Source organism: Microcaecilia unicolor, chromosome 10 (genome assembly GCF_901765095.1).
Source record: "Microcaecilia unicolor chromosome 10, aMicUni1.1, whole genome shotgun sequence".
Taxonomy (NCBI): Eukaryota; Metazoa; Chordata; class Amphibia; order Gymnophiona; family Siphonopidae; genus Microcaecilia; species Microcaecilia unicolor.
The window spans coordinates 49144964-49172033 of NC_044040.1; the positions used below are offsets into that span (position 1 = coordinate 49144964).

The 27070-nt window shown below is 40.8% G+C and overlaps 1 protein-coding gene across 1 annotated transcript in view; it reads right to left on the reverse strand.

Moving 5' to 3' along the window:
- Nucleotides 1-27070, reverse strand: part of TUBGCP6 (tubulin gamma complex associated protein 6) — an 85058-nt gene that overhangs the window by 37846 nt on the left and 20142 nt on the right. Inside the window, exons 7-19 of the mRNA XM_030216649.1 lie at nucleotides 26138-26247; nucleotides 25850-25941; nucleotides 23951-24090; nucleotides 22416-22565; nucleotides 19884-19965; nucleotides 19713-19801; nucleotides 19422-19537; nucleotides 17747-17885; nucleotides 17398-17514; nucleotides 14233-15475; nucleotides 10318-10373; nucleotides 8657-8864; nucleotides 1405-1573 (exon numbers count right to left, since the gene is read on the reverse strand). Coding sequence (XP_030072509.1) covers nucleotides 1405-1573; nucleotides 8657-8864; nucleotides 10318-10373; nucleotides 14233-15475; nucleotides 17398-17514; nucleotides 17747-17885; nucleotides 19422-19537; nucleotides 19713-19801; nucleotides 19884-19965; nucleotides 22416-22565; nucleotides 23951-24090; nucleotides 25850-25941; nucleotides 26138-26247 — 2711 coding nt within the window. The remainder of the gene's footprint in view (nucleotides 1-1404; nucleotides 1574-8656; nucleotides 8865-10317; nucleotides 10374-14232; nucleotides 15476-17397; nucleotides 17515-17746; nucleotides 17886-19421; nucleotides 19538-19712; nucleotides 19802-19883; nucleotides 19966-22415; nucleotides 22566-23950; nucleotides 24091-25849; nucleotides 25942-26137; nucleotides 26248-27070) is intronic.

The following is a 27070-nucleotide window of genomic DNA, read 5'->3' on the forward strand; positions in this document are numbered from 1 at the left end:
CATTTTCAAGCATACATGGCCTGATATAAATTTCTGATTGGTGTGAAAGTATGCCAGTTGACATAATGGCATGTACTTTGCCAGCAGGTGTATACAGGGGCGGAGTTCACAGGTACCCATATAAAAATCATAAAATAATCTAGATACAGCCATTTACACCTGCTCTTGATCAGGTGTAACTGTCTGTGCCTACATTGTAAGTGCAATTTCCGCCACTTATGCTAGCTTTATTACTATTATATAGGCACTTCTGTGTCTTTATAACAGCACTGAAGTAAGCACCTAAGAACATAAGAATAGCCATAATGGGTCAGCCTAGTATCCTGCTTCCAACAGTGGCCAATCCAGGTCACAAGTACCTGGCAGACACCCAATTAGCAACAACATTCCATGCTACAAATCCCAGGGCAAGCAGTGGCTTCCCTATGTCCATCTCACTATTGCCTTCTTAAACTGGACGCTTCTTATAAAATTTCATTCTGTGTGTCTGTGTCCCCAGAACAACTTTATAGGTGTTTAGCCAAGTAAATAAAACACGGTTTAACACATTCAAGTCCCTTATAAAATTACCCCGAATATGTCACAACTTGTTATGAAAAAACTGAAAAAATATAGCTGTGGTCAGATCCTGACTATAGTCGCTAAAACTACCCAAGAATTCAACACTGTCACACAAAAGGCTTTTCAGTGCCTGAGCGGCAGCATTTGGATTGAGATAAGTTCCCTATACATTAAAAGTTTTTTATAAATTAAGAAACTGCTATGGATACTATGGGCATTATTAGGATTTTGGAAGAATAAAATATAATAATATATTTAAGAAAATCTTTGGGTCGATCAGGATTGGAGGCATAACTTTTGGACGTCATAAGTTGAAAGCTATAAGTGAATGCTTGTGCTTACTTTCTGATTGTTCATATTAACCTATATAGAGAACTACCTTTTGTGAGATAGTGTTGAACAGCTTATTATGAAGAATATAGGGCTAACACATGTATAGGTGTTTCAGGATCCCTGTGATTTTTTTAAAATCACCCAAAAGGAAATTCTTCTGCCTACAGTCTGCAGTGGAATAAGCCAAATACTACTACTACTTAGCATTTCTATAGTGCTGCCAGGGTTACGCAGCGCTGTACAAGTTTAACATGGGGAAGGACAGTCCCTGCTCAGGAGAGCTTACAATCTAAAGGTTACAAACTATGTAGTCAGTGTAGGTAGCTTACAATCTAAAGGTTATACACTAAGTAGCAAAAGTTATACACTAAGTACAAATAGGAACAGCAATACTGTCTGGGTACAGTCAAGAAATCCCCCTACCCCACACAACAAACCATAGTGCAAACTGAAGAAGCCGCTATGAATACTTGGAACCCAAAGGCCATACAGAGGCGCAGAAACACTTACTGAGACACCAACGGAGCAGTGACAGAATACTTCATCAGCACAGGCAGAGACAGGAGCTCGGTCAGTTGCACAGCTGTTACGTCCATTGCTGACTGGAGATGAGGATCCCCAGGGAGAGAAAGCGGTCTGGGCATTACATGGTGCAAAAGATTTAAGACTGGAGGTTCAGCTACAATCAGAAAATTAAAAGATAAAAGATTATTTATAGACATTTTGTGAGATGCAGTATGTGTTAAGTGTGGACAAGAGAGACTTTCATTAATATGAACTGAAGGAGAAATTAGATCTTACCTGCTAATTTGCTTTCCTTTAGTCCCTCCGGACCGGACCAGGATTGGACTGATGGGTTGTGCTCGCCTACCAGCAGGTGGAGACTGAGAAAAAACTCTGACTCTAGAGAGCCAATAGGAGCCCTGGCCATGTGACCTTAGCCTCAGTATTTGAATAACAAAGCAGGAAAGAAAGAAAGAAAGACCTTCTGTGCCGTATGGAATCCTAGCAGCCACAAAGCACTCGGCAATGCCAAGTATCAGAGCTCACCAGCAACTCTCACCAGAGAAGTGGTATGGCCCGATATGTATTACAGCTCACCAGCAACTCTCACTAGAGAAGTGGTATGGCTCACTTGTCTTATAGCTCACCAGCAACTCTCACCAGAGAAGTGGTATGGCCCACTTAAGATTTTATATATATTCCATCAACTGAGCTTACCAGCAACTCTCACCAGAAAAGTGGTAAATCATATTTAAGGTTTTATAGATATTCCAGCAACTGAGCTCAGCCACAACTCTCACCAGAGAAGTGGTATGGCGTATTTAAGGTTTTATAGATAGATTCCAGCAATTGAGCTCACCAGCAACCTCCAGAGAACTGGTATAGACCACGTAAAGTTCTGTATATATATAGTATTGTTCCACGAATCGTAAAGGAATGAATACACTTCCTACTGAATACACTTCCTACTTAATAAAAGAAGCTAAAGAGTAGAGAGAACATGGGAGGGGCCTGGTCCGGTCCGGAGGGACTAAAGGAAAGCAAATTAGCAGGTAAGATCTAATTTCTCCTTCCTTAGCGTCCCTCCGGACCGGACCAGGATTGGACTGATGGGAAGTACCAAAGCAGTAATCTGAAGGGAGGGACCCTATGAAAACTGCAGAGAAATGTTCATGCTGCATAGGCCACCTGGCGACAACTAACATGTAGTGTGTCCCAATGAGCAAAATAAAATGAAACTAGGACTAAGTTGCCAACTTACCAATGTGCACCGAGAGCACCAAAAATCGCCGTAGTAAGAATAGAGCCCGCTTCTGAAGTTGTGGAATATGTTGTAATACGCTGTGGAACTGCCCTCTCAGCGAGAAGAGAAATAGACATTCTCATTTCCTTGATCCTTCGCGATATAGCGGGTTAGAAACAATGAAAAACTTTTACGCCTACTGGCTAGAAGGACAAAACCAATAAGAAAAAACCGATTGGGAAAGGTGAAAACTTTAAACTACAGCAGACCGAGAAGAAGTTACCAACCGTAGAAGTATTCCACACATAGATCTACTTGCTGCAATGGCTACTGGGAAACACTGCTTGAAGAGGAAAACTTTATAGAAAAAGTTATGGCTACTAGAAAACAGAACTTTAAGAGTCTGTTCACCTAGTTCACCTAGCTGGTGGACGAAGCGGGAGGTACAGGTGCAGGACTCCTTTAAGAAACCGCTTTGACAGTGGATGCTGCATAAGCGTGCGGTTGTCAACAGTATCATGCATCACTGATAGAGCTGCCAAATGAACTCTAATGGATGAGTAAGACAGACAAGATTTCGCAAGATGCAGAAGATATTCCAAAACATGCAAAATGGATACTGTTTGTGGAATGAAGTGGCGAGAGGAGTACCACAGAGTGAACCGTCGCCACTTTGATTCATAGGACTTTAATGTAGATTTCTGTCTGCAAGCAATTAAAACTTGAAGTACTTCCTGCGAAAATATCAAAGATGTTGCAGACCCAGTAACCACGCCATAAGTTTGAGTGACTGGGGGTCCGGATGTAGAAGGATGCCTTGGTTCTGCGTAAACATCTAGTGAGATGATGGAAGAAACGCATAAAGAAGGCTGAAAAACCCCTGCTGGACGTTGGCATCTGTCCCTGTCTCCGTGAAGACTGTTGCTGAACGGAAGAAGCAAGAAATGTTCGTGAGCCTGAAGGCAAAAAGAGATAGCCCTGAAGTGTTGCAGTGAGGAAGTAAGGCTGAAAAAATGAGAGTCCATTCACCTAAATGCAGGGTGACACAACTAAGAAAAAATGAGTACAAACTCAAGAGTATACTCTTAACTCCTCCTTGGCGGATGACATAACCCATTGCCATGGCAAGGACCAACATAGCTCTCTCCGCCTTGTTTGTCAGTAGGGAAAACAAAATTCACCCGAAGGTAAAACGAATTGCTGAGGTCCCCCAGAAAAAAAATATATACAAACAAGCTTCTGCCAAAAAGTGTACTGCACAAAGCATCCCAATGACAGAACTAAGGTTCTTGAGATAACTAGATGACACTTAAATAGCGCGATTGATGACCCTGAGATTCGCAATAGGATGAAGGAAAATTCCTTCTTGGGCATTAGAAAGTAAAATTGCATTCTGCAGAATAGAGCGAGGAAATGGCCGAAGGCCCAAGGTCACCAAGAAAAATATAAACTGGGATGTTTGCAGAGGAGACAAAAGACTGTGCGCCAACCTGACTAAACAAAGAGAAAATCAGAGATATCTGATGAGAGATCAAATGAGAGGCCTGGCTACAATCACCACCCAACCTAGAGACTGTAAGAAATGCAACACCCGGTGCGTGACCTGAGAACTCTGCTGATAAGACTTTCTCCAATTAGGCAGTCGTCTAGGTAAGAATGAAATGACCCTAAGAGCGCAATGAACATCCTCTTAGATCTATAAAAGAACGGAAGAGAGAGTACTGCTGAAAATGACCGGTTAATGCATAAGCAAAAAACTAGCCATTCTCTGGATCCTGAGGAGAAGAGGAAGGGTGACCAAGGACACCAGTTAAATAGGGCTACAAACTCCAACCCTATCTCTATGGCGTTCCATAGTTGGGTAAGTTCTGAATATAGAAAGTTCTGAATATAGGAGTCCACCAGCTATGGTAGTACGCTCCGGACAGAAAAAAAATTGTCCCAGTATGAACGTCTGATTCACCGGCCTGTAATTTCTTGGATCTCCCTAATCCACATACCACTAATCCACGTACCACGGTCATGCGTCCTCCCTCACTGAGATGTAGATTGTAAGCTCCTTTGAGCAGGGAACGTCCTTCTTTGTTAATTTGTACAGCGCTGCGTAACCCTAGTAGCGCTCTAGAAATGTTAAGTAGTAGTAATAGTAGTACCAGACTCACACCCAATAGATATGAATGTTGAGCTTGTTTCAGGTTAAAACATCGAACCTAGGCCCAGGGTCCCCGGTGTTCCTAGTGGTGAACAGCCATGGCAAATATTGTATGCGTTAGTTTGCAGAATTACTGCAAAGCCTTGCTTTTGGAGCAGAGATTTCTGTTCGATACTCTCGTGAGAGGTTTTTTTTTTTTTTTCTTTTCTTTAATGCTGTTCTGGCTGTAGAAAGGTGGACATTTGAGCTTCCCCAGAATGGCAAAACTTATGTACCTATGCCCATTAGATATGAATGCTGGACTTGATGGACTTTAGGCCTTACCCAGCATAACCATACTTATGTACCTATGGTATAAATACACAGGAAGTGAGTGAATCCCCTTCCAATTGAAAGAACACTCTGGAGTGAAGGCGCATAGAATGAAAATGAAAAAGGACAAACTTAGAAATTACCTGTAACAAAAAAAGTGAAGTTGTGCCACAGCCACTTGGTGAAGGCAGTGTAGACAAGACTGTATCTGAATTCAAGAAAGCTTGATATAACATCAGGTCTCTAAGGAAGAGGAAGAGATAGCAGATGGTATGTATAGGCATACTGGACCAAACCAGGATGTTTATAATCTGCCAATGCTGAACTGATAGAGTAGAGACAAACACGAGTAGATGGTTTGAGGACCGTCCACTATCTTTAAGTGAAAGGATGACTTTATTCTCTAAGTGACCATATGTCCTGTAAAAACCAGAAGAAAGCTAAAATGAAAAATGAGAGGCTTCAAGGCAGTTGGAAAAGAAGGGAAGACATGAATAAAGCATGCCTGCTAAGGCAGCTGAGTGACTGGGAGCTTGGTAGACAGGACTGTCCCTCAGAGAATATGAAAGAGCTGATATATCCCCATGGCATCTGAACAATATACTGTATGCCTCTAGAGAAGGCTTCTTAAAGTCGGAAAAAGAAAACACTGTATAACACTACAGCCATTGAGAGTGTCTGTTAAGTTCTTAAAACACTATATAACATCATAGGCATGGAGTAAAATGCTTGAAAGGAACTAAGATATTATGGTCAGAATTGCAAAGTACCAATCAATTGACTCTTAGGCAATGTAGTCCTATTCACCAGGGAATGAGAAAGACAGAAATTTACTCTATGCCTATAGAGAAAGTTTCTAAAGTTCTTAAAACACTGTATAATACTACAGCTATTGAGGAAAATGCTTGAAATGAATTATATTATGATAAGATGTAGATTTTCCACCAGGCAATGAAAAATGACTGAGCACCAGAAAAAACTAGTGTTAACAGCCCCGTGATACATAGAAATTTAAAACAAGAAAAGCTTGTTATATATCCATATATGAAAGGAGCCCCCTTTTCAACCAAATATTGCCTGCTGATGTGAAGAGCATTTTAGAATACGCCGTTCAGCACATACAAAAGTGTACACATCTTGGAGCCGAACTGCTCTATGAACTGCAGCCTTACCTTCAGCAGAGAGATCCCCGACTGATAAGATGGAGGGAGAAACAAAATGGCCGCCGTTCGCTCCACTGGCCCTGTGGCGATCGTCGACAGCGCGCCCGACACCTCCGAACAAGCGGAGCCCAGTGGAACGGCGAAGAAACAACAGCCGGCGAAAAAGGCCCCGAAAAAACTGGAGGCAGCACCGGACCCGAAGAAACCTTGAAGGGAGAGCAAAATTTACACGTTCCGGCTGCGTGAACTGCGCGACGCTGACCGACAGCAGCTGTTTGAACTTTTAAGCCATATCGGAAAAAACAGGTGGCCGCGCTTACGCGGTTCGCACCTTTCTTTTTTTTTTTTTTTTTTTCATTTGTTTAAACTGCCGCCGCCAAAACGCAAGAAAATGGAGGAAATTAAATCTGACGAGAAAAATCGCTGTTTAAAGACACAGATACTGAATTATTTTCTTCTGTTTGTTTTTTTTATTTTTTTATAACCCCTCAATCATAATAAAACACTGGAGCTGCCTGCTCGTTAGAAGTCTGGGGAAAGAAAGGCTGCTTCTTTGAATTTCCTTTTATTTGATTTAATTCTTTTAAAGCAGCTACCTGTTAAAAGTGGCTGCCTCTCCCAAGACGGTACACCTTTCCAGAGAAAGGGACGGCCCTTCCCTGCTAAGCCAGGGAGATGGGGAGGAAGGGGGGTGGACTCGAGACACCCGAGTTTAACACCCCCGAGGCTGTCAAAGAAAGAAGAGAAAGGAAACCCTGTCAAGCCTCTAAATAAGATTCCAGGCACAGAAGAATTATCACAAATATCTGTAATATCTAAAGAGAAAAGGAGAGAGACTAATGGGCTCACTTCCTACCTGCTGGGAGACTGAGAAAATACTGAGGCTAAGGTCACATGGCCAGGGCTCCTATTGGCTCTCTAGAGTCAGAGTTTTTTCTCAGTCTCCACCTGCTGGTAGGCGAGCACAACCCATCAGTCCAATCCTGGTCCGGTCCGGAGGGACGCTAAGGAAACAGCAATTTGTTTATGAAAATCTACAAGAAATACAGGCAGGCAGGTTAGTGCCTTCTTCTTTGTTCCCAACTTGAGTTCTGGCCCCTCATACCACTACTCAGTGAGGCCCCAGTCTTGAGGTCTGTAGGGCCTGATATTCAGCTGATTTTTCTAACCACCACTGGCTTTATCCACAGAAATTCAATGCCAGGTCATGTCCAGGTATATGGGGGTGGTGAAACATAGCTGGTTAAGGGGCCCTTTTACTAAGCCACATAGTCACCGCCCGGCTACCGCATGGCCCAGGCGATAATTTCATTTTTGACGTGTGTCATAAAATATTTTTATTTTCTTGAGCACGGACAGTAATCAGCATTTAGACACATGTTGACCATTACTGCCCGGTTAATGTGTGAGACCTTACAGCTAAGTCAATGGCTGGCAGTAAGGTATCAGACTCAAAATGGACGAGCACCAATTTTCATTTTGCCGCACATCCATTTTCGGCCCCCAAATAAGGCATTTTTTTTACAGGTGCGCTGAATGTAGTAAATTTAAAACAAATTGGAGAAAATATTTCTTCACCAAACAAAATTAAACTCTGGAATTCGTTGCAGGAGAACATGGTGAAGGTGGTTAGCATGGCAAAGTTTAAAAAGGGGTTAGACGGTTTCCTAAAGGACAAGTCCATAAACCACTACTAAATGGACTTGGGAAAAATCCACAATTCCAGGAATAACATGTATAGAATGTCTGTACGTTTGGGAAGCTCGCCAGGTGCCCTTGGCCTGGATTAGCCGCTGTCGTGGACAGGATGCTGGGCTCGATGGACTTTTGGTCTTTTCCCAGTGTGGCATTACTTATGTACTTATGTAGGTCCAGACTGAATCATATTTGGGTCCTACGTATGTGTCAAGTTTGCCTGTACCTTAATCCTGAGCAAAAGACAGAACCTTAGTAACCGTCTCCACCTAATTTTGGAAATGTTTATCTAAAACAGGTCCCCAGCACTTCCAATATTAGGAGGTAGACATAGCTGATAAATCAAAGGTGTTAATATCTAACTTTCTTCCTATAAACAATCATAGGAGCCAACTTTTCAAAATGACTGGGGGTGCTAAACCCAAAGGAAATTACCCCCCCCCCCCCTCCCTGGACACAAAGAATGTGCTCATTACTGGGAGCTGACTCCTATGCAAACACTTCATTGCCATTAAAAGTCTGAAGGGTAATCTAAATTGAATCCACATTTTATAACTTTCTAGAACTAACGCACACTTCTGTTTCTGCGTGAAATGGACGAACAAGAATCTCATTATCTTTCTGGTTGCTATATTAACAAAAATACTGTTCTAATCAGTTGCATCAAAAACACTCCATACTTGAAGTACTCACACATTAAATCATAGTTATCCTGATACTTTTCAAGACAGTACTTTTCTGACAAGCTCTTCACATAAGCTTGCTCATTCTCCCACACATCACCATCTTCCTCCACCTTCTCTTCAGTACCAGAAGGGATTATCTCAGGGTTAGCAGACTCTGCTGCTGCATGCTCAAAACAAGCTGGAGAAGGTCCTTCTAAAATATTCTTTTCATCACTCTGAAAATGAACAGAGCAATTATGCTAAAAGAATTGGTTCGTTTACTTTATATTTAAACACAAATTCTAAAAAAAGAAGCTGCAACTTTTAAAATGTAAAACTATATACTGACATCGTCTACTCCGCCTATTCGTGAACAATCTTGTTTCTGGGGTCTTGCAGAAATGGGATTGTTCAAATGGCTGCCATAACCTCACCTCTCCCCTACCCCTTCTCCTACATTCTGGTTCTGGCAGCACATGGAGGGAACAGCAGCTAGATCACACCACCACATACAAGCCTTTCCCTAGAGTACTCTTTAACCTATTACTCCTAGTACTTATTAAAATAAAAATTGTGGTGACGTAGAACTAGCAGTTTCATTAATTCATTCTTACAGGACATGCCCAGCACTTGGGGAAGTAGGTGCAGTCCTGCAAGTCTTAGCTCTTTGTAACCCAGCCAAACAAGTTCTCAAAAGTATGTGTTTCAGTATGATAGACTTTTACCTATAATGGATATGCTGATATACCTTCTGCTGGGAATCCCTGCACTGGGCAAGGAAGGGAATGCATAAGCATACCTCACCTCTTCTGCTAATCTGCTTAAAAGGCATTTCAAAAATGAAAATTACACTAACTTTGACTTCAGTTCACTCTCTCACCTCAACCTCTTAAACTGCCATTAAAAGTCTGAAGGGTTTAAGCCTTATTTTAAATGATGTGCTAACTTATTAAACCAACAGGATTATCCAGTATTAAGATACCTGTGCAACTCAAAGCAGAGTAGCAGCAGAGAAAAAAAAAAAACACTGCTAATGTAATATATAACATAGAGCTAGATTAGGACATATACATACCTACCATCTGTTGGAGACTGAGAAATACTGGCTGGCTGCGGGCTGCAGACTGCCAGGACACTTAAGTTACTTTGAAGCTAATAGCTCTCGGTCTCCATCTGCTGGCAGGAATGAGCAATCCCACACATCTGAACTGGTCTGGAGGAATTTCTACCCCTTAGATTTAACTTCACTACATCTTGAACTAAATGCCTGTGTTATCTGTTCCAATATAAGCCACACAAGTAAATTATATATATATATATATATATATATATATATATATATATATATATATATATATATATATTACCCGCATCATCTACAATCCTAGGCAGTTTACAGTAAAAACATATGAAGAATAACAAAAATATAGCTTACAACTAAGTACAATAAACAAAACAATAAAATAATCACTTATACAAAATAAACACATCATATTATCTGTTGGGTAAAAAAAAAAACTATCTAATATCATGCAAGCAATATATTTTGTTTTGATCTACAACCTAAAACTCTGATCAAAACAATAAAATACTTCTGCTATCAAGGAGTTTCAACTATGGAACTATCAACTTTTCAGGACAGCTAATGTGGCAGAGATTCTTTGATAAAGGTCTGTAATCACATTTTACCTGCAGATTTTGCAAAGGACAAGAAGAATGGTCCTTGCTCTCAAGACTTGTTGGCACTGTAAATTAAAACAATAATGAAATATTAGGAAAATCTTCTATAAATCAAGCAGGCTTACTACTCATCTGTGGGGCTCTTGTCAGACAGAGTTGTTTAGAACACATTTCCTACTGCAATATAAAACTAAGCAACACACCGAGAGCAAGATGTCAGATGACAGAAAACATGTCCAATCTGAAATCATTCTGTAATTTCAACTGAAGTGTACAACTCATTTTCAGGCAAGTTAACCATGAACCACAGAGTGTAAATAAATCCCACTGCATTCACCAAAAGTGTGATGAAAACTAGGCCAAGGTGTGAAACTTGACAATAGGAACCAACAAGCTGTGTACTAAGGAGATTGTCTCTGCTAAAGCAATTATGACTGAGAAACAGATACTATCATCTCACACAAAAAGTTCAGAAGGAATGTAGGAATCCTGTTCAGAAGGAATGTATCCTTGGGAGCTTAGCCAAGTTTAGGTGGCAGAACCGGTGGTGGGAGGCGGAGCTAGTGGTTGGGAGGCGAGGATAGTGCTGGGCAGACTTATACGGTCTGTGCCAGAGCCGGTGGTGGGAGGCAGGGCTGGTTGGGAGGCGGGGATAGTGCTGGGCAGACTTATACGGTCTGTGCCAGAGCTGGTGGTGGGAGGCGGGACTGGTAGTTGGGAGGTGGGGATAGTGATGGGCAGACTTATACGGTCTGTGCCAGAGCCAGTGGTGGGAGGCGGGGCTGGTGGTTGGGAGGCGGAGATAGTGTTGGGCAGACTTATACGGTCTGTGCCAGAGCTGGTGGTGGGAGGCGGGGCTGGTGGTTGGGAGGCGGGGATAGTGCTGGCCAGACTTATACGGTCTGTGCCCTGAAGAGGACAGGTACAAATAAAAGTAGAACATATGAATTTATCTTGTTGGGCAGACTGGATGGACCGTGCAGGTCTTTTTCTGCCATCATCTACTATGTTACTAGGGCTGCATGTTAACAGTGGTTAATTCCACGATGAACACATTATTAATCATAATTTAAAAATGTAATCATGATTAATAATCGCATGCTGCCCGCCTTCTGCCTCCCTCCCGTGCCTCCCCCAACCATATTTTTTCCAGCCCCCCTCCCTGCACTCACACATAGCACCCACTTTTTTTTTACAGCCCTTTCCTCTACACACCCACACATAGCATCCAGCTTTTTGTTTTTACAGCCCCTTCCGCTCCACAGCATCCACCTTTTTTTACAGCCCCCCCACAACAATCATATAGCATCCGCTTTTTTTTTTAACAGCTCCATCCCTCCCTCCACATTTTCTTTTCAGTTGCCCCTACACTCACCTATGATATGTGATCCACAATGAACTATATATTGGTATTTGTGGACAATAAGCTTGTATAACATAACAACAGGAGGAGCTGCAGGGGAGTACCCCTTCGGGGCAGCAAAGAATCCCACTTTTTCCTGCCCACTGCTGCTGCCCTGGGCCAGTGCCGCCGCTTTTTCCAAAAGTCCACTGAGACTTCCTGAAGCAGCCTCACGAGATAACTGCTTGAAATCTTGGCGGCCATTTGGAAAAAGTGGCAGCACTGTCTCAGAGCAGCGGCAGAGGGCAGGAAAGAGTGGGGTTCTTTCCTGCCCCCAACAAGGCTTGCAGACCACCCGGACATACTCAGGTAGGCTCGGGAGGGTGGGGGCAGCGGTGGTGGGACCAAGGCTGGGGGGGGGGGGGGGAGGCAATGGTGGTGGCACCGGGACCAAGGCTTGGGGAATCAGGGGAACCAAGTAAGCCTTTACCGCGGGTTGGGGAGGCCAGTCGGAGCGTAGATTCTGCACAAAAATATGGAATTCTATGCAAATTCTGCGCGCCGAAGTCGCACAGAATTCTGGCAGTAGTATTTTATAAAATATCTGTGCACATTGCAACTATGCCCCCAGGAATACCTGTAATATGTGTATAAAATAAATATGTTTCCCGAGGACTGGGTTGAGAACTGCTTTAAGGGGACAACTTGCAAACTACTGGTATTGCTGAAAAGTTCATAAGTACTTATTAAAGTGAAAAAAAAAGTGTATATATTCACTTTTGAAAAACTACCTAAGGAAAAACCATCCATTGAAAATTTTCACTACTCTTTTCTATGGTTATTTTCAACAAGAATACATGCAGTTTTGAAAAGTCTACAATTAGAGAACATATCTTTCTGTATACACTATGTAAACCACTTTGAATATAGTTGCAAAAAACCACAGAAAGGTGGTATTATCAAGTCCCATTCCCTTTCCGTGCCAACCTAAATCCACCCTGGTAAGGCCTCCACTACAATGCAGCAGCAACAATCACATCCTTTTACCTACTTACAGGGTGAGCAATTTTCAACCAGCCAATTTACTTGGGTAAATCTCTGAAAACCTGTTCTCCATGCCTACTTTTACCGGAATATTATTGTGGAGGAATCCCCAGGGTAGGAAGAAAGCTACACACACATTGTTAGCTATTTCCAAAACAATGGGGCCCTTTTACTAAGCCGCGTAAGCATCAACGTGCGCCTAACGTGTGCCAAAATGGAGTTACCACCCAACTACCATGTGGCTCTTGCGGTATTTTTTATTTTTGGGCGCGCGTAACGGACGCATGCCAAGTGGCATTTGACGCGCATAGGTCATTACCGCCCAGATTCTTTACCACTAGGTCAATGGCTGGCGGTAAGGTCTCAGACCCAAAATGGACATGTGCCAATTTTGATTTTGCCGCATGTCCATTTTCGGCAAAAAAAAAAAAAATCCCTTTTTTACAGGTGCGCTAAAAATGGATCGGCGCACACCCAAAACACGACGCCTACATTACCGCAAGCCATTGTTCAGCGCGCCTTTGTAAAAGGACCCCTATGTGTGCTGGTTTTCAGGGATCATGCATTAGAAGAAAAAGCTAATGCAAATCTCTGAAGGTTCTTTTCTCCATGATCTGTTTAGGGGAGGGGAAAGCACATGCACATTATCTCTCTGAAAAGCTAACAGATAGAAGTACCCATGGATTTTACATCAAAATGTTTACTTTTGAAAACTGTTCCACAAATATAGTTATATTTATTTAATGTAATCAGTCTGGCTATCACATCTCGCAACTGTATACTCGTTTTGCAAATCTAATGCTTCATAACATGCATCTAATTAGTTCTTAATATACCAAGGAAACAAAACAGATTTTGTAACCCTCCATATACTGATTTCTTCTTGGACCTCTCAACAATCTCAAGTCAACTGCCAATATACCATTTTTCTCCTTACAGAGGGATACAAAACCTGATTTAAGTTTCTTAGCGTATTAAGAACTTATCAGATGTATGTTTTAAAATACTAGATTTGGAAAATATGTCGACTAAAATTATGAGATGTGATGGCCATAAAAGGGTGGAATTCAATAGCCAAATAGACTAATTTAAATATATGTAACTACATTTGAGGGGCAATTTTCTCTACTGGAAGTGTAGAGGGGAAAGCAATCAAAATTCTTTACTTTGGACTCTTTCCCCTGCCTTTATATCATTTTCTAGAACGATCAGAAGACAAACCGTACAAAAATATATGTTGCTTAGGAGAACATGACTAAGGCAGTACTTTTCAAGCATTATACACAGGCAATCCTTGTTTTTTCAATATATTTTAACCTTCCTATAGATACACTGCAGGAAACCGATGCAACCAAGATAACCCAGAGCAACATATCAACTGCTGTGACCTGTACAGAGTAGGTTTTAGCTCTACAGTGACCTAAAAACATTTTCCTGCCTCTCCCATCCCAGGGAAGCATGAATGAAAGTGATGGAGGAAGTCCCAATTGACAAACTGCCCAAACCATCTTTACTTGATGACTCTCGCTTATTCTGACCTTGTTTGTCATCCTCTTGCTCTTTACCGTCTTTATTAGAAAGCAGATGGGCCTCCACATACTCGGTTGCTTTACTGCTGCTGGTGGTTTCATCGACAGGAGTTGATTTGTCAGAGTACAGCAAATCTTGAACAGTAGAGTCAGCCCAGGAACCTGAACGTGTTTTATCATGTGGTTTCAGATCCACTTCCAACGAAGGTGTACAATCACCAATTTTGATGCTGGACTGTGATACATGGCCAAAGGGACTCCACCGAGGTTTTAAAGTCTCTGGATCAGAAACCAGTTCTCCAATTTTAATATGGGACTGTGAAGCATGCCCATGAATGTTCCAGCGAGGTCTAGATGATTCAACGTCAGATACATTTTTGCCAATTTTGATATTTGCATCAGATACATGCCCGTGGATGTTCCATCTAGGTCTTGAAGGCTCCACATCAGACATATTTTCACCAATCTGAATATGGGAATGTGATGCACCTCCATGAACATTCCACCTGGGCTTTGATGGCTCCACATTGGAAGTGTATTCCCCAACTTTAATATGTGATGCAGAAACGTGCCCATGGAGATTCCATCGCGGCCTGCTGGGTTCAACATCTGAGGAGTATTCTCCAACCTTGATGTGTGAATCTGAGGAGTGTCCATACTGGCTTGCTTGTGGCTGTACAAGTTCTGCCTCTGGAACATACGTGCCTATTTTAATGCTTGCATCAGAGGAGTGCCCATGAATATTCCATCGAGGTCTTGCAGATTGCACCTCAAAAACATTTTCTCCAACTCTTACGTGCGCTTGAGTTGCTTGTGAAAAGACAGATGGCCTAAGCACAGTTTTAAAGTCATACTCATCTTGTTGATTGGATTGTGCATCTGTGACTTCTTGATTTATGTCTTGCATAATAGGTTGACTCTCACTTGTTTCTGTAGCCCGAGAAAGGTCAGACTCGATATCCTTCAGTGCATTCTCTACTGCAGAATTCTGCATGTCGGTTTCAATATGCTCTTCTTCTTGTTTTAACTTGGGTAAAAAATCCTCAATATTCACATCAAGCAGGCAAAGAGTGGACTGTGGGGACCGGTGAGTGCTATCTGCATCACACTGTTCTGAATTCAAAGGGGAGTAGGCACTTTCTGATGGTACCAATGTTAATAAATCATCAGTATGAGGCACACTTTCCAGTCCAAATTCAGTATCTGCTCTACAAACATTGTCATCTGCAGATGAAGTTTCAGGAGCTTGTGCCTTTAAAAAAACAAAAACACATCACATTCGAACAGTATTACTTTATTTTTTTTAAAGGACATTTTGATTACTCTAAGCTGAATTTTTTTTCTTTCCGGATAAATCCCCTTGTGTAGCTCTCTCTCTGACCCATCACATTTTCAGGATTACTTACAAAGTTTGAAAAGGCAGTATAAGAACACAATAACCCTCCATAAAAGGAGCTTCTGAGAGCTGACCTGAATCTGGGGCAGCTGAAATATAACAGTATAACTAACTACTGAAAAAACAACTACTTTAACGCACACATTAGAAGTGCAAAAACTCCCCAGGAAACCCGAAGTTAAAGATATTAATTAACCAAAGTTAAAGTTATTCATTTTGGGGGTAATTCTCTACAGGTCACCTAAGGTTATAATGCAATATCCCAGTAACTAAGCGTGAATTCTATACCGGCAATTATGTACGGAATTGCCATGATAGAATACTAGCATAAGTCCACAGGTGCAAGAACTAATGCCAGCAGGCTGTTGTAAATGTTTGCGCCTAACTCATCAGTTAGGTCACATAACTGTTAGTCTTCTGTAACCTGCCTAAGCCCCCTCCCAGGTCCACGCTTTGGATTTGCGTTCACAATTTGTATAATACTAAGGATAGTTAAATATCAAACCAGAGGGGTGACGTAAATAACCACAAAAATTCTAATACATCTTCAACAAATACTGTCACCTTAAAAACTCTCAGAATTTATGCTAAATGAAGGAAAAAAGCCTCAGGACATTGGTGCTATTATTGGGTGCACATCAATCTGTCAATCATTGGCTTTAATAAAACCTCTGAACATTTTAATTCAAATTTATTGATTTTTTATAATTTAAAAAAAAAAAGAATTTTCTTTAAAAAAAAAAAAAATCACTTAACTTCTGCGTCAATTCAATTCAGCGAGATCGACGCTGGCCACCGTTTCATGGTGCCTGATCCCGCTGCTTCAGGGGGTAATGACCTTCAGAATGTTGACTTTGAGCCTTTAAACACATTCTGAAGGTCATTACCCCCTGAAGCAGCGGGATCAGGCACCATGAAACGGTGGCCAGTTTCAACCTAGCTGAATTGAATTGATGCAGAAGTTCAAAATGTTCGGAGGTTTTTTTTTTAATTAAAGCCAATGATTGATACATTGAGGTGAACACAATAATAGCATTCATCAATGTTGTGAGGCTTTTCTCCCTCCATTTAGCATAAATTCTGACAGTTTTAAGGTTGACATTAACTGAATAATACTATACTTGTTTGGTGAACAGGTATTTGAAGTTTTAAGGACAGTTAAATAAATAACTGCAAATTAGTGCCAATTAGCACCAACACCAATTAAAGCTTATTGGTTAACATCAATTAGCAGCTAGCTAAGCAATTAAGCTACATGCATAACTAATACTATTCTATAACTTGAACGTGCAGCTTTGCACACCTAAGGGCTCCTTTTACTAAGCTGCGGTAGTGATTCCATGAAGCTCATTCAATTCCTATGGGCTTTATTGCACGGGAATTACTACTGCAAGATTATAGAATTAGGGGGGTTGTGTATACATTGCTTGTAACTGCCCTGAAAAATCTCTACTATCTGCAATAAATGGAATAACGCTACTGGACAGTTTCAGTGAGACCATTCTGTATTTTGTTCTCTCCAGCACAAGATAATTTCTGTCAAGAAACCAGTAGGACCAAAACAGAGGAACTTCATATGAACTGTTTCTGGAGGTTGAGAATCTTTGTTGGCTTCCAGTCATCTAAATCAAACCCAAAGACTAAAAACAAGTTTCACATAAAGAAACAGGTTAAGCAGCCAACAGGCTCTGCAACAGGAGGTGGGGGTCAGTAATGGAAAATTTATAACATGACAGGGTGAAAAGTTCACATGGTGCAGCAAGAAGAAGGAAACCAACCTGAGAACTTACACCGTCTACAACAGAAATATTAGTCATTACGCCTTGTTTCTTGGAACGTGGAAGAACATCCAGTGTTTCCCTGTAATTCTCCTTTGGAAATTGTTCAAGCAAAGCCTAGAAATTTATTAAAAAACAAAACAAATTCCCTTTAGCACGTTACTATGTAAAATTCTTCAAACAAGATTTATGTTGATGTTTAAAAGAAAGAAACTTGGGAACTGGCCTGTGACTTAGGGGAGATGGCTTCCAGCCCTTAACCAGTGAGGAATCCCGTTTGTCCGACATACGCCCCCCTGTTGAGCGAGTTACTATGTAGGGGGAAAATTGGTGCAGGGGATAATAATACCTGAATATGTTTTTCTTCTGCCATCAGGAAGTTGATACGTGCTGTTTCCAGTTTGTGCCTCTGTATTTTCCACAACGCTTTCTGTTCCTTGCGAGCTGCCTCTTCTGACAATTTGCTATAGTGTTCAATCATTTCTTGCCTAAGCAGAATATATTAAGCCATTGTAAGTAAACTACAGTTTTATACCAGTGACTAGAATGACATTTTGAATTGTTGCTGTTGTTTATTGTTTATTTAAAATTTCAAAAGGCCAAGGCTGTTTACATAAAAAGGATAAATTCCATTAACATAAAGAAAAGGAAGTACAATAATAGGAAAGAACGCATTCATACCAAGCACAGACAATATATAAAGGCTATAACTCAGCAGTACCACATCAGACAGTAGCTGTAAGGCTACTCAGAAAAAGTGTTGAAGGCTATTTGGAAATAATGGGCCTTCGGTAATGATTTAAACTGGGGGAAGGAAAGTTTGGCTCTAATGATAGGTGGTAAATTGTTCCATGAGTATAGGACAAGATAAAAAAAAATGCAGAAGACCTTGTAGACTCACAGTGGGCACTCTTAGGTGGGGGCAGGACCAACCAATGGGCATCCAGGGAACAAAGTGAATGAGTTGGTGTGAAGGGGATAACCGAGATAGAAAGGCAAACAGGAGAAACAGTATGCAAAACCTTATGGGTGAGGACAAGTAGTCTGATTCAAACTCGGTATTTTATTGGCAGCCAGTGAAAAAATAATGGGGTAACACGATCAAATTTTTGTGCTTGAAAAAGAAGACATACTGCTGAATTCTGAAGCAACTGAAGTTGTCACAAATGAACCTGTGAAATACCTACATAAACGGTGTTACAATATTTGAATCTAGAGATGATAGAAGCGTGGATGAGTGTATGCAGAGAAGAAAAACTCAAGTGCTTTTGAATGGAGCGTATGCGGCAGAGCCAGTAAAAAACCCTAACTACTTGGAAGATTTGGTCAGCAAAGAATTAATTAATTACTACACCCAAGTAATGGAATGATTGTGCTGGTCTAATTGGAACATTAAATTGTACTGGTGTCAAAGATGGCTCTTTAAGGAGACAAGTGATCTACCTCAGTCTACCTCAATCTTCAGCAGTGCAACAGGAATGCACCTTTGTTGCCTGGGTCAGCCTTGCAGGCTTACCTCTGCCTGAATCCAGGAAACAGGAAGGGATGTCAAAAAGCCTGCGGGGCCAACGCTGGCAGCAGAAATGCATTACTGATGCGCCAGAGAAGGTGCAGAGGTAGACAAGAGAGGGAGGGGAAGCTACTGGGCCACAGGAGGGGAATGCCAAATCTGGTGGGGGGAGAGAGCAGAGGGCTGCCACTGATCTTTTCTGGTGGGCCTGAACCAAGAATGAGTGGGCCTTTGCTCACCCGTAGCTATGCCACTGATTCAAACATGGCCTGTAGGATCCAAAAAGACATTGCACTAGAACACACTTATGGAAATTAAGAGGTCAGGAATAGCCAATCAATGTAAATCTGAGCCAAGCAAACTTTTTCTAAAATGGCAGCTAGTTCTTCTGGTGGCTCATTTCCCCAGATAAAACCAAGTAATACAAATAAGCTCCCAAACAACTACAAAACCTTCAGATGAATAAAAACAGGTTCCGTTGCTCATTGCAGCCAGGGTAAACTTCACAGTATACCTTGCCTTTCTTTCTAACTCCTCTTCTAAGGCTTTCAGTCGCTTCTCCCTTTCACGCAGCTCCCTAGCATAGCTGAAATCATCATCAATTTCTTCTTGTTTTGCTGCAAGCCGACGCTAAGTGAAAAGAAAGCAGGAGACTTAACAAGGCATGGAGAATAAAAAACAGGTTTTTTTACAGTTGTTTTTATGCTTAAGCTGCTCTGGTATCACATGATATGAATCAACAAGAAACTGGTCCTTTTAAAAGGGGTTGCTTCCCTGTGATGTACAAATTAAGCAGGAGACTCACCTCTTGATCTTTTTCAAACTGATCTTTCAGTTTCTGGAACTGTTCTCGCTTCTTAGCTTCCAAGGCCATTTTCTCGGACATTTTTTGGTCTGTATTTAGTTGAGAAGAAATGATTTGACTTAAACAATCAAAAATCTGCACATTTCCTTAGAAGAAATAATAAGATCCCACCTTTAAAGGTTTCCAGTGCTTTGGTCACTTCTTCCTGGGCCTGAATGATTAATTCCTGCTTGGCAATTTCCATTTGCAAATTCTATGATAGAAAAATGTATAGATTAATGATGAAGTTCTAACAGAAAAATATTGGTGTCAACTATAACTGTGTTAAAACTTATAGGAGCTTTAATTTTCTAACTCTCCCATTTGCACATGTAAGAAAGGATCAGACTGATATTCTGTCCCATGCTCTCCAGTAAATGTCTTTCCTTCCTTTTTTTTTCTTTTATTATTATTATTTGCTGCATTTGTATCTCACATTTTCCCACTATTTTAGGATTGTTGTGCTAGAAAAGGAGAGTTCCACAGGTGAAGGGAGGGAAGAAGTAAATTCACAGGGCACCAGAGACATTGATCTGAAGACCTCCAGATATAACTCTGCAGACTCAAGCCACCCACAAAGCTCAACTGGGAACCAGTTGACCAACTGGACCAAAAGCAATTCACTCAAAACTGGAGGCTGAAAAATGTGACCATCCACTTGCTGGAGATAGAAAATACTAAGGAACTGGACTGGATGCCAAGAGAGATATGTCTCAGCTTAGTTTTAAATTCTCTGTCTCCACCTGCTGGTTGATGGAGACAGCTATGCCCACAGGTTCTGGAATTGTGGGAAGCTACATAATGGAATTATATGTTTGTGTTTTGTTTTTACTTTTAATTACATTAAGCAATTATAAACATTTCCACAGTATCTTATACATTACTGTATGAATAATATAGTTAATTAAGGGGGTCTTTTACAAAGGACCCCTAAATCTCCAAGAACTATAGTTGAATAAAAGAACATAAGAGTAGCCATACTGGGCAGTGGCGTACCAAGGAGGGGGCGGTGGGGGCGGTCCGCCCGGGTGCACGCCGCTGGGGGGGGGTGTCGCGCACCTGTCGGCTCTTCGTTTTCATGCTCCCTTTGCCCCGGAACAGGTTTCTGTTCCGGGGCAAAGGGAGCATGAAAACGAAGAGCCGGCAGGCGCGCGGCACCCCCCCCCCCCCGCCAGCGGCGTGCACCCAGGGGGGGGGTACTTTCGCCAGTGGGGGGGCGTCGCGCTGTTCCGGGGGGGGGGGGGGCGCTGCACCCGGGGGGCGGGGCGCATCGGCGATCCGCCCCGGGTGTCAGCCCCCCTAGGAACGTCACCGATACTGGGTCAGACCAATGGCCCATCTAGCTCAGTATCCTGTTTCCAACAGTGGCAAGGCCAGGTCACAAGATCTGTCAGAAACCCAAATTGTGGCAACATTCCATGCTACAAATCCCAGGGCAAGCAGTTGCTTCCCATGTCTCTCTCAATAGCAGACTATGGACTTTTCCTCCAGGAACTTTTTTAAACCCAGATACGCTAACCGCTGTTACCACCTCCTCAGGCAAAGAGTTCCAAAGATTAACTATTCGTTGACCGAAAAAATATTTCCTCCTATTTATTCTAAAAGTATTTCTGTGTAACTTCCTTGAGTGTCCCTCAGTCTTTGTACTTTTAGAATGAGTAAAAAATCGATTTACTTCTACTCATTCTACACGACTCAGGATTTTGTAGACCTCAATCATATCTACCCTCATCCGTCTCTTTTCCAAGCTAAAGAGTTCTAACCTCTTTAACCTTTCCTCATACGAGAGGAGTTTCATCCCCTTTATCATTTTGGTCGCTCTTCTTTGAACCTTTTCTAATTCCGCTATATATTTTTGAGATACGGTGACCAGAACTGTACTCAGTACTCAAGGTGCAGTTGCATCATGGAGCAATACAGAGGCATTATAGTATTTTTGCTAATTCCTAGCATCCTGTTTACTTTTTTGGCTGCTGCCACACACTGAGCAGAAGATTTCAGCGTATTATCTACGACACCAGTGATGACCCCCAAGGTCACTATGATTTGGATTATTCTTTCCAATGTGCATCACCTTGCATTTGTCCACTTTAAATGTCATCTGCCATTTGGATGCCCAGTTTTCCAATTTCCTAAGGTCTTCCTGCAATATTTCACAGTCCGCACATGTTTTAACAACCTTGAATAGTTTTGTGTCATCTGCAAATTTAATCACCTCACTTGTTGTTTCGATTTCCATACCATTTATAAATATGTTAAATAGCACCAGTCCCAGTACTGATTTCCGTATCATTTATAAATATGTTAAATAGCATCGACTCCAGTACTGATCCCTGTGGCACTCCATTGTTCATCCTCCTCCATTGAGAGAAATGAACATTTAACCCTACCCTCTTTTGCGTCCAATAACCAATTTCTAATCCACACCAGAACCTTGCCTCCTGTCCCATGACACTTTAATTTTCTCAGGAGTCTCATAAGGAACTTTATCAAAAGCTTTCTGAAAATCTAGATATATCAACCGGCTCACCTTTATCCACCATGTTTATTCACGCCTTCAAAGAAGTGAAGCAAATTGGTGAGGCAAGACTTCCCTTGGCTGAACCCATGCTGACTCTGTCCCATTAAACCATGTTTGTCTATGTGTTCTATAAAGGTAAATACCTTTTTTTCCCTGCTGATGGCGCTGTAGCGAGCAATTCTCTCCATTCTTCCTACATAGGTTGCACAATCTTTTTCCATTTCCTTCAGCTCCTCAAGAGAGAATGTTACAGATATCCGTGGGACAGGGATATCGGACCAGCAAATGTAATGCTGCCAAAAAAAGACACCATTTATTAGAAGACTCAAGGACAATGTGCAAGATCTGGAAGCTGACTTTAAGGGTTTCACACAGAAGTCAAAAATTCATGAAACACATAGGATCCTTGGCTATGACAAAGGCGGGCTCTGTGTGATTGTAATACAGAGAAGAAATGAGCAGACTAAATGGACCCTTTGGACTATATTTGCTGTCATACTGTAAGTTAGATTTAATTGATATCTTGGAACAAGAGCAACACCTCAAAATCAAGGACTCCGTTGATTCAATCAAAGCGCTGCTCATGCAGTGTAGAGTCTGGAATTACTCTACTTATGGATTTGCTTGAAGTATCTTCATAAGGGCATTTCATCTTAGCTCCTAAACTCAATTATAGAGCAGTAGAATCTACAATCACTCTATATATACTTGAATTATTATCCTATTAAAATAAAAATTAGACAAGATCAACTTCTGTGGGCATACCAATCCTTTCTTTTTATCCAGAGAGTTAAGGACTCAAATGCATGCAACTGTACACCCAAGTTCAAAGTTATGCATCTAATGCTAGACACAGCTCACTCATCGACTGGTCTGGCAAGGATAAGGAAAAGATGAGTACCAGTTATTTTCCTCATCCAAACAGATTCCAGATGTCTCATTTCTGTGTAACAGCATACAGTGTATGATCAAAAGGGTCAACATGGTTGAATGCTCCTGAAGAAAATGAACATGCCAAAGTAAGGTGAAATGCCTCTGAACAATCTAGAGGGTGGAATCATGGCAAGGTCACTGATCTTAATTTGCTGAATGGCTAACCTTCAGGAAACCCAATGATTCCTGCAAAAATTGCAGAGTATGGTATATTCAAAGCTTTGTTTTGTTTATAATTCAGGGAGGTCAGGGGAAGCCTATATCCTTCATACCCAGGGGTCAGATTAAATCATTCAAACTGCCTTTTGCCTTTATGGAGGCAATTTTCAAAATTCTGCATTTTGATGCTAAAACCACAGCTATTTTTCCCCATAGATTTTGTAACAATTCACAAATGGAAAGTTCATACATACTTTCCTTTTGAAAACTGCTCAAGGGAAAAAGTACCCATCTGTTTTTTTCTGTGAGTACTTTATCCATGACATGGTTTTGGAATACACAACTATGGATGTTGTTTCCTCCCCCATCTCTACAAAATTGTATTTAACCCTATGCAAGTTTTTTTTACTCACATGCAGGATGAGCAATTTTCAGATAGCCCTCTTATCCACTTAAGTAACCATTTACACAGATTAATGGCTCTTGAAAATTGCCTTCTAGAGATCCTAATATTTTAAGACCCTTTACAAATGGGCTTACATATTTAAATAAGTTTCTACACTTCTCAAAATTTTGAGGTATATACCTTGGGACAGCACAATTTTAATAAGTTTATGGTTTTTCCACACATATAGATCTCATTAGCAAGATGCTTCAGAAACACTGGAACAAAATCTTCTACTTCCTCTGAGGCCAAAATATAGCCCTGGGTCCAATACCGTTTATCTACAAGGTAAAACACAAAGGCATGCCATCAAACACGACACTCAAGTTGCATTTTATGGGCCTGAAATTAAGGACTATTGACAAATTAAGAATACCAACAGAATAGCAAATTTCACATTTTCAAGCTTTTTTTTGTAATTTTAGCCTATATTCCAAAAGGTGTATTCCAAAAGGGTGTGGGTGATTTTCTAACTGCCCCCCCAACCTGCACAATGATAGTAAACCAATGCAAAAATGAAAGAAAGGGAAATAAAGTCTAAGAGGACCGAGCAGCAACCCTCCAAATCATATAAATGTCCCATATCTTGTGGTAAGATATAAAACGACTGTATTTGTAAGCTGTAAGTTGGGACATCACACAATAATAATCCACTTTCTTAAAAACAGTCCCAAGAGGTGGAACAGCTGATTGCTTCTAAAGTTGTGCCAACACAGTTTTAGATGCAGTAAAAACATGTATCTCCTTCAGAAGTATATTACATTTACTAGTTATTTTTCTCTTTTTCCCTATGTGGTTTTAGCTTTTAATTTTATTGGACTGTTTTTTGTCATTTTGTGATTGTTTGTAGATTCCAGAAGCAGGCCAAGAGGCTGAAACGCAGCTTGTACTGAATCTTGGATGTAATAAATACTTGAACTTTTTAAAGCATTGTCTGAATATCCTTTTTGTCTCCTTCACTGTGTTTGTGTGTGTGAATTATAGATCATGTCATTTCTTATCCATGAAGGGGGAACAGAGATAAGCTTTAGAATTTAAAAAAAAAAAACAGTCATGATCTAAGGCAATAAAGAGATTCCAATTAGATTAATAAGACTAGTCAACCTCCATATTTAAACCAAGAGTGTTTTAATGTGATTGGTAATCTGCTTTGGAGCTGCTTTGCTGATTGGCAGCTGATTGGCAGTCTTTCTTTTTTAGTTTCTCCTGAAAAAGCTGCTGCTGCCATCTTGAGCTGCCGTTCAATATGGATTGCTGAAGAACCTAATAACTTTTAGCTTTTCCATCTGAGACACACCAAATTTTCAGGCTACATAAGGGAAGACATATTAATTGACAAGACGTAATTGTTGACCACTAATATAATGTGGGTCACATGCCAAGCCAAAAATAAATTTTAACTACATATCTTGAAGATAATTAGGGGATCCAAAAATACGTACAAGCTTTTTTACCACCTAACTGCATTTTGCTTTTAAATCCAATCCAGGACAAGTTTTCAGCAAATGTTGAGGGGTCTACAAGGATAATGCAAGAGAATACACATACACAATTGTACTACATAATGACACGCTGGTTTTGCATCTGAGTCACATCAAATTTCAGGGCATACAGGGGGATGATACAAGGATCAGGAAGGGGTACTTTTTAAAGAAAGTACATGCGCTCAAATATGCTATTTAGTTGCTTTGTATTTTGTATCCCAACCATAATACATTTTGGAAAGTAGGTTACATTAGCTCTGAGTGGAGCTTCTGGTTTATTTTCAAGGTGCTGGTTTTTATTTTTCCCTGTTCTGCCTCTAGAATGATTATATTATATTATATTTACTGGAACCGTCTACCTTTCTTTTACTAGGAACCAGAGAGACAAAGCCATAAGAAGGAAGGCATACCAATTCCAGACCAACAGTAGTCCTAGAGAACTTACTTAAATAAATCCTCATATCTTTAAAGAAAAAAACAAGTTTCCACAGTTCTGCGTGCCCCCATTCACGTTACAAGAAATTATAAAACCACAACATATTTTACCAGAAATTACCTCTAAAGTGAAGATAATCCTCATTCACCTGAATCATAAATTCTCCATAAGTATCTTTGAAAAATCCACTGTATACCCAATCATATACAAACCTGTAGCGAGGAACAAAAAAAAAAAGAAAAGAAAAAAAAGAAAAGAGTTTTCAGTAGTGAGCTAGGACAATTCTTTTTAATTATATAAGGAGTTTACTGAACAATTCAAGAAAAGTAATTCTTTGATCAAAAACACAATATGCTCCTTGCCATGTAAGAAATACTGGGTCTGCAAAAAAACATAGTGAGGACTTACCTGGTATATGGCTCACAGCTAGTTTTTAACAGTGACAGCAAAACCATATAATGTTCATTACTGCAGTTTTCTAGAGCCTCTTTATAAAGATATGAAAGCAATTTGACTCCCTGCAAAAATAAAATAAAATAAAAAATTGTAGATGTAATGTTTTAAATAAATACAGTCAGTAATGTATACCAGAATTTTCTATAACCCATGCAGATTATATTGTTCCAGACAGCACAGATACAATAAAGGGAGGCCAGATTCAATACATCTCATTGAGTTCTTTGGCTGGGTGACTAGGCAGTTAAGAGCAATTCTATAAACTAGGAACTAACATTTACATGTTACTGGAGGAAGCAGTAACGGCAGTTAACACATCTGGGTTTAAAAAAGGTTTGGACAAGTTCCTGGAGGAAAAGTCCATAGTCTTCTATTGAGATAGAGGGTGTATATGCCTTCCTATGCTTGGCCTATGACTAAGGGCTAGGCCTAAGGCCAGTACAGTCAGTTTGGTTCTCACAAGTTAGCCTACTAACTCAGCATCTTGTGTAACAATCATTGCCTTCTCAGGAGCTGAGAACTGACACTTCATAACATATGTTTGCAGCTGAGTATGTTTTTCATATAAGGTGGATGTAACCTTGATAGTTGCTAAGGGACTGAGAACACAGTGAAGCCTACCAGTATGTTGCATTTGTGGAGAGAGACAGCGAGAGGACACAAGGGTATTGTTCTGACTGAGCACACAGAACAGATAACTGACTAGAAATAGGTACCGATTTTGCACGTGAACTCCCATCAGGAGAGACTGATAGAATACAGGAACAATCCATATATGGTAGAAGGCAACCTAATGGTGCTAGTTTACGGGAAAATCACATGATTTATGAGATTGTATGCTGCTTATCCTAGAATATGCAGTGGATTCTCCCAAGTCCAACTTAA